Here is a 19,360-nt window from a genome sequence, read left to right as displayed (position 1 = left end):
TAAAGTTAACAACCAGATAAGTCTCTAATGATCATCTTTATTAGGAGCTTAGGTGGATCGAACTCAAGTCTTATTAAGTAATACACCTAAGAGTCCAAGTTGACTGCTCAATCACCTAGTGGCGATTTATTGAAAATGTCTTTGTTTTACGAATAATACTATATTTATAATCTAATCTTATAAACTTTCTCTTATAACCTCGATATGGTAGCTCATAATAGGTTAACTCGTAAATGGGTTCTACCTATCGAATTGTGAGCTCACCAATTGCAAATGTCACATCAAGATTGTGAGAGAGTTTGTAAGATTAGATTCTGACTCAATCTTTATCTTTGTTTTACCCTTATACTATCCCTTGTAATTGATAAAACTTGTATTTAGGGTATGAGAGTTAATTAAATTTCTTAAAGTTGGAGGAGAAACAGGTTTGACACCAAACCTCGGAATAGTAATATAATTGAGTAATATTACACCAACGATCATTTCTTACAAACTTTCTCTCACAACCTGACGTGGCAGTTGACAATTAATTAGTAGGACCTATGCAAGACCCATGTAAGACCCGTTATGAACTAACTAATTATGATCTGTTACGTTAGATTGTGAGAAAAAGTTGGTGAAAGTGGTTTATTGATGTAGTATTATTCAGGGTAATTTGACTCTTGTTTTGAGGTCAAAGAACAGCGGCCATAAACAAAAAAACTAGTAATCTTTACACAATCCCACCAACCTAAAGTCACCTTTTCCAGTTTGGAAAAGGCCAGGACCAACAAACTAACAGAAAACCATAGAGACAGACAAGACAAAACAAATCCCATTCCCACCTTCCAATTCTCATCTAACAAAAATCACCCACCCATCCATCAAACTCCCACCCAAAACACTCATTTCTCTCCACCGCAACAACAACCACCACTATGGCCTCCTTATCCCTTCTCTCCTCTCTCCACACTACTTCTCCCAACCTTATCCTTCGCCCCCCTAAACCACTTAAACTACGCTTCCCCACCTCCCTCTCCATCAGAGCCCAAGCTGTCCCCGCTCTCACCCAGGATGACTTAAAGAAGCTCGCTGCTGATAAAGCTGTCGACTATGTCAAATCCGGCATGGTTCTCGGCCTCGGTACCGGCTCCACTGCCGCTTTCGTCGTCGACAAGCTCGGCCTCCTCCTCAAAACCGGCCAATTAACTGACATCATTGGAATCCCAACCTCTAAACGCACCGAAGAGCAAGCGAGATCGCTCAACATCCCTCTCACTACACTTGATGAACACCCCGTTCTTGACTTGGCCATTGACGGAGCTGACGAGGTTGACCCTGATCTTAACCTCGTAAAGGGTCGCGGTGGGGCCCTTTTGCGTGAGAAAATGGTGGAAGCTGCTTCGAAGAGTTTTGTTGTTGTTGCTGATGAAACAAAGTTAGTTAGTGGACTTGGCGGGAGTAAACTGGCAATGCCAGTTGAAGTGGTTCAGTTTTGTTGGAAATATAATTTGGTTAGGCTTCAGGAGATGTTTAAAGAAGTGGGTGCTGAAGCGAAGTTGAGATTGACTCCAGAAGGGAAGCCTTATGTGACTGATAATTTTAACTACATTGTTGATTTGTATTTTGAGACGCCTATCAGAGATGGGGTTGCTGCTGGGGAGGAGATTGGGAAGCTTGAAGGAGTTGTGGAACATGGGTTGTTTTTGAATATGGCAACTGCTGTGATTATTGCTGGGAAGAATGGAGTTGAAGTGAAGAGCAAGTGATGGTGATGGTGATGGTGAGGACTTCAAAATCTGGTCTTTATGCTTGATTTTGTCTCTTCTTCTTTTTGTTCAGTATTATTATGATGAGTTTGGGACTTTTTTTTTTTTCTTTTTGGTTCTCTAATTGTTAGATTGGGAAGCTGGGGGTGTTAGAAATTTTGTATCTTGAACTCAAATTGGGATATATATGTGCAATAATTGAAGACAGATTGTTTTATGGCCTCCTAGTTTGGATATTACTTCTATGAATAAGTGATGAAGTCGTTTCATAAATTCATTTTTCTTAACTATATGTGTAATGAGGAAATAATATTCATTCTGTTGAACAGTTGTGATAAATTGCAACAATTGAGCATATACTTTTTATGTTGTTAAATTTCTTTCCAAGATCATGCAATGTTGAATATTGAAGTAGGTATTTTTACTTTATGTTGTGGTATTGGTAACAAAATGGGATTGGGTGTGCATTACATGATAATAAAGATTGGGGTAAGCATAGTTATGTGTAGTGGATGATGAATGCGGAAATAAAATTTTAGGGGGAAACTAAATATGGTTATATTGGGGAGCCTCTTAGATCCTTCAATCATTGATAAGATGTGGAACAATGCATGAGTTGGTTCATTATTGGCTAAAGTCTATAGACAGCATCTCAGTGAGAAAATTTTGGTTGAAAATGAAGCTGTAACAAGGAGGATGAGATTGTCTAGTTTATTGCAAGAACATGTAATCTGATTGACAAAGAGATCTGAGATTTTTTCTTTATCAAATGTTGAATGCCAAAAATAGGCTCCTTAAAGTTGTGTCTTTGAATGCTCAGCAGGAATGAAACTTGTAATTTAATTATTTGATTTTGATCACAATCAGGTATGGGACATTGAAGTCTGTTATATGTTCATGATTTTACCTTCCTCTTTTCTGTTTATAGCACAAGATTTTGATTGTTTATGAGGGCTTAAATGAACCCATTACAGGAAGTCTTCTATTAGGCCAGAAAGTGAAAGTAGATATAACAAGTGAATGGCTGATAATTTCTACTTGATATCTCTCTTTGACATTAATATTACCTCTTAAAATTTCTCCTCTAAAATAGGTCACTACTTTATCTTGGGGTCATTAGCTCATTACAGTCAATTGCCTCAGAAGACATATGGTTTATATATATGAAGAAGTTTTGTTTAAACTGATTGTTTCATTTGAAGTTATCTCAATCTTGTTATCTTCTCCCCAGACAGTTCATTTGATTTCCAAACAAAAAAGGATGACAAGAGTAAGATATATAAAGCATAATTCAAGCTCAGATATGATACATAAACAAAACAATCATTAATGATATGATACATAAACAAAACAATCATATATACTTAAAACTCTAATTCTATAGTGTTCTGTATACAACAATCGTTCTCCATCTAGGCCAGTACCTGACTTATTTATTCAAACTGAATTTATAAACAAGAATACGCATGAAGAATTAAAAGAACGATGCACCAAATGAATATATCCTAGTATGGTAAAGTCTCCACGAAGAGACTAGAGTCTGGTAGCCTAGATCTGACCCATCAGATTGTATCCTACTTCCACAGAGCCATAGCAATGAACATCATCAATATGGTCATCAAATGGAACTTTCCCGGTAGAAGTGAGGTACCTGAAAGCAAGAGAAGGAAAAAGGATCAGAATTTGATCATTGGATATACCTTGGCTTTGGATAATGTTTCATAATTTTTCAGGGGAAGAAAAAGAAGTTTAATGTCCGATTTGCAGTCCATCTCACCGTGATTTGCACTTGTTTGATCATTTGAAGCTGTAATCCCGAGAGCCGAACAATCAGATCCCAGTGTACCTAAGAATTCGAAATTGTTTCTCAAATTAGTTTTTCAGATTGTTAAATTGTTATGTATTTGTTAGTAAAACATCATGTTTATGTTCTTACAGTTGCTGTAGCATGGATAATAAGATATGTTGAGAAGATTAGAGAACCCAGGATTGCATTCACATGTGTGTTTGTAAGTGGTCGTCTTTTTGCATGTGCCTTCTCCACAGTAGACCCAATTGCAAGCTACAAACAGGTACAACGTGAAAGAAAAAATGAAGTGATGACTGGGAACACAAGATAAAGAAACATAAAAGATTGAGGGGATGATAATGAGAAGAGATGTTCGTATGTGGTTTACGGTCAAAGGTAGAAAAATTGGTAGGAAATGTTTTCTCAGGAACTGGTGGTGGAGCTGGCTGGCAGGTACCATAGTTAAGAGTACCTGAAAAGAACCAAAGAAAAAGTCGATATTACTTCTTGAAAAATTGCAAATTTAGTCTCTGATGTCACTCCAGTCTTCATCTAGCTGCACATAAGGTACTGAGCACTCTTAATTTAAATATGAAATATTGTTTTGTTTACAGCTTTGTAAAGGATTGTTTGTTAATTCAGAAAATATTCCGTGCATATAATATCAGAAAGATAACATGGCAAAATCACTTCCCGTACAGTTTAAAGACATTAAGTACAAGAAAGAGCTTACAGTTTGGAATTATGCAGGGGAGGAAAAAGTGACGAGATCTTTTAAAATCAAAATCGTATATGTCATCATCATCCTCAGCTCTCTTCCAACCAGGTTCACATTCACAGACATAGTTGTACGGAAAAGTGGCATTTGATTTGCATGTTCCCTTTCCACATTCCACCATGTCACAGGGATTCTCTGTAATTCACAAAAGCAACAAGTATCTGTACATGTAAACCCTGGATTAATTGATAATCATGCAGAGAGAGAGAGAGAGAAGAGAGAGAGCAGATGTTGTACCAGAGAATGGAGGATAAGCTGGAGACAAATAATGAAAACCCCAGCCGTCCCCATGGCCCCCACCCCCCCGCCCCCGAGAGCAGTCATAGGTAGCAACACTACGAGACAGCTAGAAAAGCCTGACTCTAAAGAAGACATTTTTCCTTTCGCCAAGACAGGAAGAGAGACTCTGCAGAGAGGCTGAGGCAAGTCTTTATATTATTACATATTCAAAGACACACATATAAAACTAAAATTGAACTTCTCTTTGCACATAAATTATCTTAATTTCAAAGATCAAAGTGAGAAATTTGACATTTGGAAGCTTCTGCAGAATTCAGTAATCAATTCTTTTCTTATGTTTGAAATTTTCCATTGTTTATTGTTTAAATATTGCAGTTTGAATATGTCAATCAATTATTGGTGTTCTTAATATTATCATATTGGAATTTCTTCTCTGTCACAATATGCTTCGATCAAAAATGCTGTCACATTCAGGTAGATTACACATACATATTTATTCCCTTAAATGTTCTTTAATCTACTAAATATATCTAGTTTTTTACAAGTTGAGAAGGGTTGTTAGAATTGTGAGTTGTATGTAAACTTCAACATATTTAAAATGACAAGAGGTCGGCACGACATAGAGTTTCCTAATTCTAATAAGGACTGAAGGTAAATGCCATGTGGAGCAATATCTTCTCTTATGCTTATGCTCAAGTTTTTGAATTTCGTTGTGGAGACTATTATATCTATTATAATGTTTTCTTGAAAAACAAGATTACTTGTTTCTTAAGTTGCAAGATTCATTCCTATTTCGCATTATCAGATGGCGACGACAGACGAATTTGCAGATGTTGCGAAACAATCACAATGTTTTCTTTGTTTATTATGTTTGTCTTTAGCTATACCATGCAACAGTACCTTTTAGAATAGATGAGTATTCCTTCATCAAGAACTATCTTTTGTATGAGTAAACAACCTCATATTTTTTCTGCATTCCATTTTTCTCTCAGGATCTACTCAAATTCTTGATTCATCATATCAGTTTTGACACAAACTGGGATTGGGAATTACAATGATATGAGCCATAAATGAAGTCATAAACTAGACAACTATACAAGAATTGCTTTGTACTGCAAAATTTGAACTTGGAAGTCTTTTCTACAGGTCTCAACCACATTTCAACAGAATTTCTTTCACACTAAACAGAAATTTGAGTAAAAATCCCAGATATAATGTCCCGGATGAACATTTGGACTTGAATGTCATTAGGCATACCAAGTCAACACATGATGGCATAGTGGAGAATTAACAAACACTAGTCACCCTATCAATAATTTTAAGCATTATTTTTGAAAAGAAGAGTGGTTTTTTTTTTTTTTTTTTTTTTATATGTAGTTGCGTACAATCCAGTAGTTATCATATCTGAAATTGAAACATGCAATATTATATAGTAATTTTCAATAATTTATTCTGTCGTTGAATATTGCAAGTTTATCATTTCATTTTATATATTATTGCTCTGTGAATGAATAGGTCAAGAAATAGATATATTACAAAAGATTAAATAATATGAGTAGTTAGTTAGTGACATACCTAAAATTTAGCAAATGTATGAATTCTAAAATTTGATGTGTTTAGTGCATATAATAATTAAAAAATCACAGTTAATTTTATATAATTGTGAAAGGGTTGGTGAATTAGACGCCAAATTATTTTAAGATTAAACGATTTCTTCCCACCCAAGGTTTGGCTCAATAAATTTCCCACCCAAAAGTTTCAAATACCACTTTTCTCTCAAAGTTTACATTCGTAATATCCAAATATATTTCACTTTTTCAATCGTGTTCGGCAAGTTACCAGGAGCTAAGTGAGAGGGGTTTTTGTAGGCTAGTAGATTGAATAGTGGTTACCGATTGAATATTCGCTGTTGAATCAGTAAAAAATCAGCTAAGAAAGAAAAATCTAGCTTTGGGTGACCAATAAACGAGATCAGGTGTCGGAGTGGGAGGGGTTTTGTAAATATGAGACTAAGATTCAAATGGTGGGGACGAGAGAATTTTTCGCCCGCCCGATCGGCCGAAATCGGCTTTCAATAGTAACAAAATATTACACTTGGGTGAGAAAGTGGTATTTTAAACTTTTTGATGGAAAAAGTTGTTTACTCATATTTTAAATTAACATAAACTACATGTGTTCAATTAATTATATTATTCTAATTTATATTTTACTTTCTAAAGTAATGGTCTTGAGAGTAGTTCTCCTTGCGATTTGTTATATTTTTGGATCAGATTAGACTTTGAAGTTATTAAAAATTTAAAATAACCCTTCGGAAGTCTACCTGAATAGAGTGGTGTTCATCCATTAGGAGTTGGTGGAAAGGTCCTATAGTTTAGAGAAAGACATCATCACCCCTGAACTTTTGGTTGGTTACCTTAAGGTCTTGCCATTTCAAATACTAGTAAATCTCCCCCTCAAATTGATGGACTTTAGTGAGAAGCGTTAGGTTGTAATAAAAAGACATTACCCTCGAAAGTTGTATAGGAAATAAGTTCTCTTTCTCTTTTCTCTCTTTTCGTAGAAGCCAAGCAAATGATTTTACCATAAGAAAAAGTCAAAACAATCAAATACAATAAGAGTTTCAACGAGTTAGGGAAATGAATGGGTAAGAGTGGTGGCATGAACATGAATTGAGTTGCATGTAAACATAGAGAGTAGTAGATTTGCAACGAGGTATTTTCAATTTCCATGCTGGGTGTTTTGGTGTGGTTAGAGAGTGACGATGCTGCTGGATCGATGAATGTTAAGGAACTCTCTTTTGCCCCTCAACCGTTTATTGCTCACTAACAGAAGTTTGGTTTAGGGGGGTGTATCCTAGTATATGAAACAACAGGGCTAGATGACCTTAACCTCAGGAGGGCAAATGATTAAGTAGTTCGATAAAGACTCTTAGGTATATTATTCAAGAGGTCATGAGTTCGAGTCTCTCTTCCATTACTAATAGGGGTAACCACTGGAGCTCTTACCTAACCGATAGTTCCAAGATCCCGAAGGATTAGTTGAAATACGCATAAGCTGGTCTAGACACTCTCAATCATATAAAAAACAAAAAAAAGGTTTGTGCTAGTTCTCATTAATACATAAGCAACTAAAAGACCGTAAATTGATGAACGAGATACAAATTACTATTAAATGGGCTTATAAACTTGCAATATGTATGTAGCATCTTTATACTAATAAATCAGAAAGCAAAAGCAAAAACTCAAAATTAAAAGAACCTTATCTAACAGTGCATATTTATAGATGACAAAGATAAAATAGGATAGAGTGGTTGAGTATATATGATATATGCATGGCTTGGCCTTCTCCTGAATATTTCCTGGCAGTAACATGCAACCTTAACTTAATCTAATTAGAATCAAGTCAACCATTGTAATTATCTTCTGTACATTACTCTAAAAAGAATTGGCAGAACTATTCATTGTTTTCACACTTCTTGTATATTTATAAAGAAACAACACGTGGATATATACCTAAAACGTAAGACTAAGTTCCATCTCAAATACTATGTATTTATACATATCGAGAAAAAAGAATGGTAAAAGCAAAAAGGAAAACTAGTTTCAATTACCAAATGCAGTTACCACCGAGTGTAGGTGCACATTTATAAAAACAGAAGATTGTGCAAGTAAAAGCACTTTCCATGAGCTCTCTTCGACAATAATCGTAACATGTATTGTGGCTTTCTTGACGAGCTTCTCTCTCATAAATCAACTCGATACTCACAATAACTACTGCAACAATGCAACCAACTAGCACCATGCAACTATTTTTTCTGCAATTCATCTCTTAATTAATCCTCAGCTTTCTTGTAGCTTTGGAGATTGGGGCTTTACTTTCTTCCCGAAATAAGGACACAACCATTGATCATCTTCATCTTCAGCTTGGGGCTGCACTTGGTAGTTTTCTGGGGAAATTTATATATTCATCAAGGACACAGTGAAACATAAGTTACAAAAAATTAATGTCAAATAAATGTTAATGAGAGTTACATAATTTACTCATTAATCCTCTCTCAAACTATCAGTTCTATTAATTACATCAGTTAATACACTAATCGAATCAATAAATAGAAATCTATTTTTAAGAAACAACTATTCTTCTCATTCATCAACAAAGATTATCTGACAATTATGTAACATCAACGTAGTAGAATTTGGTTTACCTTATATTTAATTATGAGCCACACCATAACACACAAAAAATTAATCCGAAGAAAATACCAGATTCTTAAACTTAACAACATCAGTAAAAACAATGCTTTAATTTAAGTATTTAGTAATACTACTTGATAAGCTTTGATTAAGTTACCTAAGGAAGTCACCATTACTGCAGCTGCTGGTTCTGCTAAAAGCTCCCTGACTGCCAATCATTCTTATTTTAGTCCAACTCAAAGAGCCATTGTCCTCAACTTCTCAATCAAATTCATAGCGCACAAATTTAAGTGGGAGAAAGAAAATCAAGTCAAGTCTGCATAAAAATAATAAGCCTGTAAACTTCTGCACAATCTGCTATATAAATTCCAATCAATGTCAGGGATAATTAAAATAAAACAATCAACATTGTAATCAAGCAAGTTTTACAAACAACATATAAATAATTAACATAGCCACTATCTGGTTAATAATTTAGCAATTCATTGAAATCAAAATTACAGATACAAGATTTTTCGATTAAAAACCAAGTCGACAAATTTCATTACAAAATCACCCATCAAACCTAAACTCTCCTAAAACCCCCGAATGACCGATTCTGTTTATATGGGCACATATCTCTTAACAGCCTGCTTCCCAGCCACTGCAGCCGCCGCCGTGACGCCACCAATGGCCCCCGCGATCGCCGCTGAACGGACCCCACCCGCAGCCCGATAAATGGCCCCAGTACCAAGCCCAGCCACAACAGTGTTCAACAAATCATCTTTATCTCTCAAACTCACCAACCCACTTTCCAATCCAGCGAAAATCAACCCAAGAACACCCAGCGAGTTCCCGAACCGCCGACCCACTTGCCCGCCCGAGTTAAGAACACGATTGACCCGGAGCTTGAGCGAGTCAGAGGGCTCGGATTGGCGCAAGCCGTGAACGGAGCCTTTGATGGCGCCCACAAGGGCGCCGGATAAGTAGCCGCAACCGGTGTAGTATTGGAGATTCTCGCCCCAGGATCGGCGAGCATTTAGGGACTCTTCGGGGAAGAGGTATTCGGGGGAAGTTGGGAGATTGTAGAGGTTTTCGATGGGTATTTGGAATTGCTGGTAGGGGTGGTATTGACGGTGCTTTTGTTCTTCGTTAGCTGAATCTGCCATTGAAGAGGAGTTGATCTTGTCTTGCGCAGGAAGTTGTAGGGTTTAAGAGAATGCTTAGTTTTGGTTTAGTAGAAAGGTGTAGGCCGTAGGGTTTAAGGTGAAACAAAGGTGGGCTGGAAGGAATTTTCGGAGTTGATTGCGTCACGGTTTTGGTTTATAATCTAGAATTATTAATTAATTAATTGATTAATTAATTTAGATTGAAATTAAATATCCAAGTGATATACATGCTGATGCCATTTACTTAACCCTCATAATAACCATGATATTATTATGAAAATTAATAACTCCAGTTATTAATTTGAGAGGGAAAACATATTCTAATTTTAAAGAAAAAGTTAATATCTGAATAAGTTTTCTCTTAATCTTTTAATTATTTGAATAATTCTTCTTAAAAGTTCTCTTGAGTATGCAGTTAAATATATTAGAAATAAACAGTGAAGATTTCAAGAGAATAAACTTTGTTAAAACCAGAAATATTAGTAATTTTTCTCTACCTTATAATGTACATAAATCTCTCTTTTATAGAGCTTCCAACTTCAAAATGAATTTAATTCGATAAAAGGATAAAACAAAAGATAAGCAATCTAATAAGAATTCACCATTAAGGTCAAATAAGTTAAAATAATAGAATCATCAAGAGTGTCGCCAAAATCTTGAACAACCATGTATCACTTTCGCTTTTTTTTTTTTTATATACATTAGCGTGAACGTATTGGTCTTTTCTAGTTTACCAAATCTTCATCCTTTCGGGTCTCATTAAACTGATTTGCGCCTATCTATAGGTTCATGAAGTCTCCAAAAGTGCAATTTCCTTGGGCTTCTCGGTCATGCTATGAACTCTAGTACAGTCTTTTTCTTCCTTATGGTGGAGTTCTTCTAAAGCATAAGAGCCCATAGTTGCCTTGCTATCTATCAGCACCTGATACCATGGTTCTCCTACTAGAAACTCTCACGTATGCAAAGGCTGAATATTATAGTTTTCTTGCAATGAGGAAGTGATCATGCAAGTATTGGTGTTCACCCATCAATTTAATACGTAGAGGGTTTGTTTCACTACATCTGACATATTTGAAGGGCCGTCTCAATAATATTTGTGACCTTAGGCAAGAGTTACTTTAGTGGCCTTCTAATAATATAAGCATATATTAAAAAATTATTTCAAATTTATTTTTCTTGCCTTTTGAAATGCAAAATCACTAATTAAATTTTTATATTCAAGTTTAGAAACCAAATCTTTTTCAATTGATAATATAGACAAATTACTTAATCTTTCTTGTGACATAGTTGAACGCAAATAAGATTTTATTAACTTTAATTTTGAAAAACTTCTTTCTGCTGAAGCTACAGTAACAGGAATAGTTAATAGTATTCTATAAGTTATCCATGCATTTGGAAAAGAATTCACCTTTTTTATAAAATCTAGTATCTCAAGCGGTGTTTTAATTTCCACGTTTATAATTTCTTTTAAAACTTTTAATTCTGAATATAAATCTAAACCATTAATATCAGAGAGCATGACATGTTTTAAAAAGTTTTCAAGATTTAAACAATGTTTCTGCAAACTACCATCATCAAGCAATTTTAACTTTTCTATATTATAAATGAAACCAAAGTTATTACTATATATTTTAAATTGTTCAAACCCACTTTGAAGTGAGGAAATGGCATAATCAACTAAATATGTGAAATAATTTATTCTAAAAGATTCATCAGCAGACAATTTCATCTCTACGTTTTTATTCTCATCAAATTGTTTTTTTCTCTTTATTATACGTTTTTCATGAAATTTTAGTTCTATATTCATTTGCTTTGCAATCTCTTTAGTAGAAATCATAGAAGATGTAAACCCATTTTCTCTATATTTTTCAAAAAATGAAACAAGACATTTCAACTGATCTGTTGCAACAATAATGTCCATATTTTTAGATTGTAAATATTTACTAACCGTATTAATAGCAAATAACAATTCATACCAAATATTCATGCCTAATAGACGTTCAAAATTTTCAATCTCATATGTTACTAAAGAAATAGCTTCATTTTTTGTTTTAAGATCTTCACTAGTTTCTACTAATTGATATCAAGCATCTCTTATTTGTGGAGCTTGAAATTTTATTGCTTTAACACTTTCAACACGACTTTCCCAACGTGTTTGTGATAATGACTTAAGTGTCAAATTAGAAACATGGTCTTGCAAAATTTTCCATCGTTTTGTAGAAGAAGAAAATAATGAGTATATACATTGTGTCACTCCAAAAAATGTAATAGCATTAGTACATGAATAGCCATATTACAAAGAACTAAATTAAGATTGTGACAACCACATGGTGTATAAAATGCTCCAGAATTTATATATATCTAATAATCTTTTTTTGCACACCTTTATTTTTACCTTTCATATTAGACCCATTATCATATCCTTGTCCTCTCACATTATTTACATCAAGTTCAAGATTTTTTAATGTACTTTTGAGAATATTAAAAAGACCTTGACCAGAAATATCATCCACTTTTATAAAATCTATAAAGTACTCTTCTATTTTTATTGGACTTATTGAAATATCTACACATTTTAATATAAGTGACATTTGTTCTTGATGACTTGTATTTGGGGTACAATCAAGTATAACTGAAAAATATTTTGATTCTTTGATTTTTTTTAATAATGGTATTTCTTATTTCTAATGCTAAAATATTTATCAACTCATTTTGTATATTATGACCAAGATAATGAGTATGAATTTCTCCATTTTGAATACGTCTAAGGTGTTCTTGCATTATTGGATCAAACTCAGCACGTTTTTTTAATCACGAAAATATTCCGTGTCATATAATATCAGAAAGATAACATGGCAAAATCACTTCCCGTACGTTTAAAGACATTAAGTACAAGAAAGAGCTTACAGTTTGGAATTGCAGGGGAGGAAAAAGTGACGAGATCTTTTAAAATCAAAATCGTATATGTCATCATCATCCTCAGCTCTCTTCCAACCAGTCACATTCACAGACATAGTTGTACGGAAGGCATTTGATTTGCATGTTCCCTTTCCACATTCCACCATGTCACAGGATTCTCTGTAATTCACAAAAGCAACAAGTATCTGTACATGTAAACCCATGTATATAATTGTATATCATACAGAGAGAGAGAGAGAGAGGCAGATGTTGTACCAGAGAATGGAATAAGCTGGAGACAATAATCAAAACCCCAGCCGTCCCCATGCCCCCAGGGCCCCCACCCCCGCCCCGAGCAGTCATAGGTAGCAACACTACGAGAACAGCTAGAAAAGCCATGACTCTGAAAGAAGACATTTTTTCTTTCGCCAAGACAGAAAGAGAGGCTCTGCAGAGGAGGTTGAGGCAGTCTTTACATTTATCTATATATACAAAGACACACATATAAAACTAGAAATATTGAACTTCTCTTTGCACATAAATTATCTTAATTTCAAAGATCAAAGTGAAGAAATTTGACCATTGTGGAAGCTTCTGCAGATAGAGTAATCAATTCTTTTCTTATGTTTGAAATTTTCAATTGTTTATGTTTAAATTGCAGTTTGAATGTCAATCATTATTGGTGTTATTAATATTATCTATTGGAATTTCTTCTTCTCTGTCACAATATGCTCATAATCAAAAGATGCTGTCACATTCAGGTAAGATTACACATATTTTATTCCCTAAATGTTCTTTAATTCTACTAAATATATCTAGTTTTTAACAATTGAGAAGGGGTTGTTAGAATTGTGAGTTGTATGTAAACTTCAACATTTTAAATGACAAGAGGTCGCACGACATAGAGGTTTCCTAATTCTAATAAGGATTGAAGGAAATTGCCATGTGGACATAATCTTCTCTTATGCTTATGCTCATTTTTTTGAATTTCGTTGGAGACTAATATTATCTATATATAATGTTTTCTTGAAAACAAGATTTACTTGTTTCTTAAGTTGCAAGATTCATTCCTATTTCGCTTATCAGATGGGCGACAGACAGACTATTGCAGATATTGCGAAACAATCACATGTTTTCTTTTGTTATTATGTTGTCTTTAGCTATACCATGCAACAGTAACTTTTAGAAATGATAGAGTATTTTCCTTCACTCTCATATTTTTTTCTGCATCTCCATTTTTCTCTCAGGATCTACTCAAATTCTTGATTCATCATATCAGTTTGACACAACTGGGATTGGGAATTACCATGATATGAGCCATAAATGAAGTCATAAACTAGACACCTATTACAAGAAAATTGCTTTTCACTGCAAAATTTGAACTTGGAAGTGCTTTTCTACAGGTCTCAACCCAATTTCAACAGAATTTCTTTCACTAAAACAGAAATTTGAGTAGAAAATTCCAAGATGATCATGTCCCGGATGAACATTTGGACTTGAATGTCATTAGGCATACCAAGTCAACAACATGATGGCATAGTGGAGAATTAACAAACAAGTAGTCACCCTATCATAATTTTGAAGCATTATCTTTTTGAAAGAAGATGTTTTTTTTTTTTTTTTTTTTTTTTTTTTTTTTTTATAAAATTGTATTGTTACAATCCAGGTAGTTTCAAAGCTGAACGTGAAACCCAGTTAGGTTCAATAAATTGAAACATGGAATATTATAATATAATTTTCAATAAGTTTATTCTGTCGTTGAATATTGCAAGTTTATCATTTCATTTATAATATTATTGCTATTTGAAATGAATAGGTCAAGAATAGATATATTACAAAAGATTAATATATATATATTGGAGGAGTAGTTAGTTAGTGATCACCTAAATTTGAACAAACGTACGAATTCTAAGAATTTGATGTGTTTAGTGCATATAATAATAAAAAATCACAAGTTAATTTATATAATTGTGAAAGGGGTTGGTGAATTGACCCCAAATTATTTAAGAGTAAACGATTTCTTCCACCCAAGGTTTGGCTTGATAACCTTTCCCACACAAAAAGTTTCAAAATACCACTTTTCCTCCCAAAGTTTTGCATTTCGTTAATATCCAAAAATCGTCACTTTTTCAGTCAATTTTCTGCAAGTTACTAGGAGCTAAGGTGAGAGGGTGTTGTAGAGTGGAGCCAGTTCTTGAATGGTGGTTATGATTGAATATTCACTATCGAATCAGTCGAATCAGTTAAGAATAGAAAATCCTAGCTTTATGGTGACCAACAATCGACGAGAAATCAGATACCGAGTGAAAAGATTTTGTAAATATGAGATTGGAGGTTCAAATGGTAGTGACAGAGAAAATTTTTCGCCACTCGTCTCGGCCAAATTTGCTTTGGTAATAACAAAATATTAACTTTGCGTGGAAAGTGTTATTTTGAACTTTTTGGATGGAAAGTCATTCAGGCAACCTGGGTGGGAAAAATTGTTTACTCAATTTTTAAATTAACAAAAACTATGTTAAATTAAATTAATATTATTCTAATTTTATTTTACTTTCTAAAGTAGGGTCTTGAGAGTAGTTCTCCTTGCGATTTATTATATTTTTGGATCAGATTAAGACTATGAAGTTATTAAAATTACCCTTCGGAAATCTACCTGAATAGAGTGGTGTTCATCCTAAGTTTTGGAAGGTGCTAAGTTTAGAGAAAGACATCATCACCCCTGAACTTTTGGTTGATTATCTTAAGGTCTTGCCATTTAAAATACTAGTAATCTCCCCCAAATTGATGGACTTTAGTGAGAAGCGTAGGTTGTAATAAAAAGACAGGACCCTCGAAAGTAGGAAATAAGTTCCTTTCTCTTTTCTCTCTTTTCGTAGAAGCCAAGCAAATGATTTTACCATAAAAAAGTCAAAACAATCAAATACAATAGAGTTTCAACGAGTTAGGGAAATGAATGGTAAGAGTGGTGGCATGAACATGAATTGATTGCATGTAAACATAGAGATAGTAGATTTGCAACGAGGTATTTTCAATTTCCATGCTGGGTGTTTTGTTGTGGTTAGAGAGTGACGATGGTGCTGGATCATGAATGTTAGGCAACTCTCTTTTGCCCTTCAACCGTTTATTGCTCACTAACGGAAGTTTGGTTTAGGGGGTGATTCTAGTATATGAAATATAGGGCTAATGACCCAAACCTCAGGAGAGCAATGAGTTTGTGCTAGCTACCTTTGAGTGATTAAGTAGTTCGATAGAGACTCTTGGATATATTATTTAAGAGTCATGAATTCGAATCTCTTTTCGATTACTAAAGGTAGCCACTGAAGTTTTTATCCACCGGTAATTCCAAGATCCCGAAGTATTGTTGAGGTACGTATAAGCTAGTCCAAACACTCTTAAAAGAAAAAAAAAAAAAAAAAAAAAAAAAAGGTTTGTGCTAGTTCTCATTAATACATAAGCAACTAAAAGACCGTAAATTGATGAACGAGATACAAATTACTATTAAATGGCCTTATAAACTCCATATAATGTTACTCTTTATACTAATAATCAAAAAGCAAAAGTAAAATCTCAAAATTAAAAGAACCTTTCTAACAGTCATTTTTAGATACAAAGGTATAATAGGATACAGTGGTTGAGTATATATGATATATGCATGGATTGGCCTTCTCCTGAATATTTCCTGGCAGTAACATGCAACCTTACTTAATCTATTAGATCAAGTCAACCATTGTAATTATCTTCTGACATTCTCTAAAAAGAATTGCAGAACTATTCATTGTTTTCACAGTTCTTGTATATTTATAAAGAAACAACACTGGATATATACCTAAAACGTAACTAAGTTCCATCTCTATACTATGTATTTATACATATCGAGAAAAAAATGGTAAAAGCAAAAGGAAAACTAGTTTCAATTACCAAATGCAGTTCCACCGATGTAGGTGCACATTTATAAAAACAGAAGATTGTGCAAGTAAAAGCACTTTCCGTGAGCTCTCTTCGACAATAATCGTAACATGTATTGTGGCTTTCTTGAAGAGCTTCTCTCTCATAATCAACTCGATACTCACAATAACTACTGCAACATGCAACCAACTAGCACCATGCAACTATTTTCTGCAATTCATCTCTTAATTAATCCTCAGCTTTCTTGTAGCTTTGAGATTTGGGCTTTACTTTCTTCCTGAAATAAGGACACACCATTGATCATCTTCATCTTCAGTCTGGGGGCTGCACTTGGTATTTTTCTGGGAAATTTATATATTCATCAAGGAGACAGTGAAACATAAGTTACAAAAAATTAATGTCAAATAATGTTAATGAGTTACATAATTTACTCATTAATCCTCTCTCAAACTAAGTTCTATTAATTCAATCAGTTAATACACTAATCGAATCAATAAACAGAAATCTTTTTTAAGAAACAACTAATCTCTCATTCATCACAAAGATTATCTGACTTTATGTAACATCAACGTAGTAGAATTTGGTTTACCTTATATCTAATTATGAGCCACACCATAACACACAAAAAATTAATTCGCAAGAAAATCCCAGATTCTTAAACTAACAACATCAGTAAAAACAATGCTTTAATTAAGTATTTAGTAATACTACTTGATAAGCTTTGATTAAGTTACCTAAGAAGTCACCATTACTGCAGCTGCTGGTTCTGCTAAAAGCTCCCTGACTGCCAATCATTCTTATTTTAGTCCAACTCAAAGCCATTTCCTCAACTTCTCAATCAAATTCATAGCGCACAATTTAAGTGGGAAGAAGAAATCAAGTCAAGTCTGCATAAAATAATAAGCCTGTAAACTTCTGCACACTGCTATATAAATTCCAATCATCAGGGATAATTAAAATAAAACATCACATTGTAATCAAGCAGTTTTCAAACAACATATAAATAATTAACTAGCCACTATCTGGTTAATATTTAGCAATTCATTGAAATCAAAATTACAGATACAAGTTTTCGATTAAAAACCAAGTCGCAAATTTCATTACAAAATCACCCATCAAACCAAACTCTCCTAAAACCCCCGAATGACCGATTCTGTTTATGGGCACATATCTCTTAACAGCCTGCTTCCCAGCCACTGCAGCCGCCGCCGTGACGCCACCAATGGCCCCCGCGATCGCCGCTGACCGGACCCCACCCGCAGCCCGATAAATGGCCCCAGTACCAAGCCCAGCCACAACAGTGTTCACAACTCATCTTTATCTCTCAAACTCACCAACCCACTTCCAATCCAGCGAAAATCAACCCAAGAACACCCAGCGAGTTCCCGAACCGCCGACCCTTGCCCGCCCGAGTTAGAACACGATTGACCCGGAGCTTGAGCGAGTCAGAGGGCTCGGATTGGCGCAAGCCGTGAACGGAGCCTTTGATGGCGCCCACAGGGCGCCGTAAGTAGCCGCAACCGTGTAGTATTGGAGATTCTCGCCCCAGGATCGGCGAGCATTTAGGGACTCTTCGGGGAAGAGGTATTCGGGGAAGTTGGGAGATTGTAGAGGTTTTCGATGGTATTTGAATTGCTGGTAGGGGTGGTATTGACGGTGCTTTTGTTCTTCGTTAGCTGAATCTGCATTGAAGAGGAGTTGATCTTGTCTTGCGCAGGAAGTTGTAGGTTTAAGAGAATCTTAGTTTTGGTTTAGTAGAAAGGTGTAGGCCGTAGGTTTAAGGTGAAACAGGGTGGCTGGAAGGAATTTTCGGAGTTGATTGCGTCCACGGTTTGGTTTATAATCTAGAATTATTAATTAATTAATTGATTAATTATTTTAGATTGAAATTAAATCTCCAATGATATACATGCTGTAGCCATTTACTTAACCCTCATAAAATACCATGATATTATTATGAAAATTAATAACTCCAGTTATTAATTTGAGAGGAGTGTTTTTGAATATGGCAACTGCTGTGATTATTGCTGGGAAGAATGGAGTTGAAGTGAAGAGCAAGTGATGGTGATGGTGATGGTGAGGACTTCAAAATCTGGTCTTTATGCTTGATTTTGTCTCTTCTTCTTTTTGTTCAGTATTATTATGATGAGTTTGGGACTTTTTTTTTTTTCTTTTCTTTTTGGTTCTCTAATTGTTAGATTGGGAAGCTGGGGGTGTTAGAAATTTTGTATCTTGAACTCAAATTGGGATATATATGTGCAATAATTGAAGACAGATTGTTTTATGGCCTCCTAGTTTGGATATTACTTCTATGAATAAGTGATGAAGTCGTTTCATAAATTCATTTTTCTTAACTATATGTGTAATGAGGAAATAATATTCATTCTGTTGAACAGTTGTGATAAATTGCAACAATTGAGCATATACTTTTTATGTTGTTAAATTTCTTTCCAAGATCATGCAATGTTGAATATTGAAGTAGGTATTTTTACTTTATGTTGTGGTATTGGTAACAAAATGGGATTGGGTGTGCATTACATGATAATAAAGATTGGGGTAAGCATAGTTATGTGTAGTGGATGATGAATGCGGAAATAAAATTTTAGGGGGAAACTAAATATGGTTATATTGGGGAGCCTCTTAGATCCTTCAATCATTGA

At 34.5% G+C, this 19,360-nt stretch overlaps 3 protein-coding genes and 1 pseudogene across 3 annotated transcripts; 1 reads left to right on the top strand and 3 right to left on the bottom strand.

Annotated features, from left to right (window-relative positions):
• The first annotated feature begins 780 nt into the window (after positions 1-780).
• On the top strand, positions 781-18,989 carry LOC116106758 (probable ribose-5-phosphate isomerase 3, chloroplastic). Its single transcript, XM_031393083.1, has 2 exons — positions 781-1,750; positions 18,765-18,989. The coding sequence occupies exon 1, from the start codon at positions 918-920 to the stop codon at positions 1,746-1,748; it is 831 nt and encodes a 276-aa protein (XP_031248943.1). The 5' UTR covers positions 781-917; the 3' UTR covers positions 1,749-1,750; positions 18,765-18,989.
• Positions 3,053-4,710, bottom strand: LOC116106760. The gene is made up of 6 exons (XM_031393085.1): positions 4,553-4,710; positions 4,271-4,450; positions 3,926-4,009; positions 3,685-3,810; positions 3,526-3,594; positions 3,053-3,399 (listed from the first exon to the last, which is right to left on the bottom strand). The coding sequence occupies exons 2-6, from the start codon at positions 4,434-4,436 to the stop codon at positions 3,323-3,325; spliced, it is 522 nt and encodes a 173-aa protein (XP_031248945.1). The 5' UTR covers positions 4,437-4,450; positions 4,553-4,710; the 3' UTR covers positions 3,053-3,322.
• On the bottom strand, positions 9,158-10,004 carry LOC116106759 (mitochondrial import inner membrane translocase subunit TIM23-1-like). Its single transcript, XM_031393084.1, has one exon. It carries the CDS (start codon positions 9,894-9,896, stop codon positions 9,351-9,353), a length of 546 nt encoding a protein of 181 aa, XP_031248944.1. The 5' UTR covers positions 9,897-10,004; the 3' UTR covers positions 9,158-9,350.
• Positions 17,757-18,622, bottom strand: LOC116106747 (annotated as a pseudogene).
• Positions 18,990-19,360: the final 371 nt, after the last annotated feature.

This window comes from Pistacia vera, unplaced genomic scaffold (genome assembly GCF_008641045.1).
Source record: "Pistacia vera cultivar Batoury unplaced genomic scaffold, PisVer_v2 Contig521, whole genome shotgun sequence".
Lineage (NCBI taxonomy): Eukaryota > Viridiplantae > Streptophyta > Magnoliopsida > Sapindales > Anacardiaceae > Pistacia > Pistacia vera.
Note: the sequence above shows the minus strand (reverse complement) of the source record. Positions and strands in the feature narration are given on the sequence as shown.

Coding starts and splice junctions, on each gene's coding strand:
- LOC116106758 (XM_031393083.1), top strand. CDS start 918: ATGGCCTCCTTATCCCTTCTCTCCTCTCTCCACACTACTTCTCCCAAC.
- LOC116106760 (XM_031393085.1), bottom strand. CDS start 4,436: ATGGTGGAATGTGGAAAGGGAACATGCAAATCAAATGCCACTTTTCCG. Junction 3,811..3,925: donor CAATTTTTCTACCTTTGACC/GTAAACCACATA, acceptor ACCTGTTTGTAG/CTTGCAATTGGGTCTACTGT. Junction 3,400..3,525: donor TCAAACAAGTGCAAATCACG/GTGAGATGGACT, acceptor TCTTGCTTTCAG/GTACCTCACTTCTACCGGGA.
- LOC116106759 (XM_031393084.1), bottom strand. CDS start 9,896: ATGGCAGATTCAGCTAACGAAGAACAAAAGCACCGTCAATACCACCCC.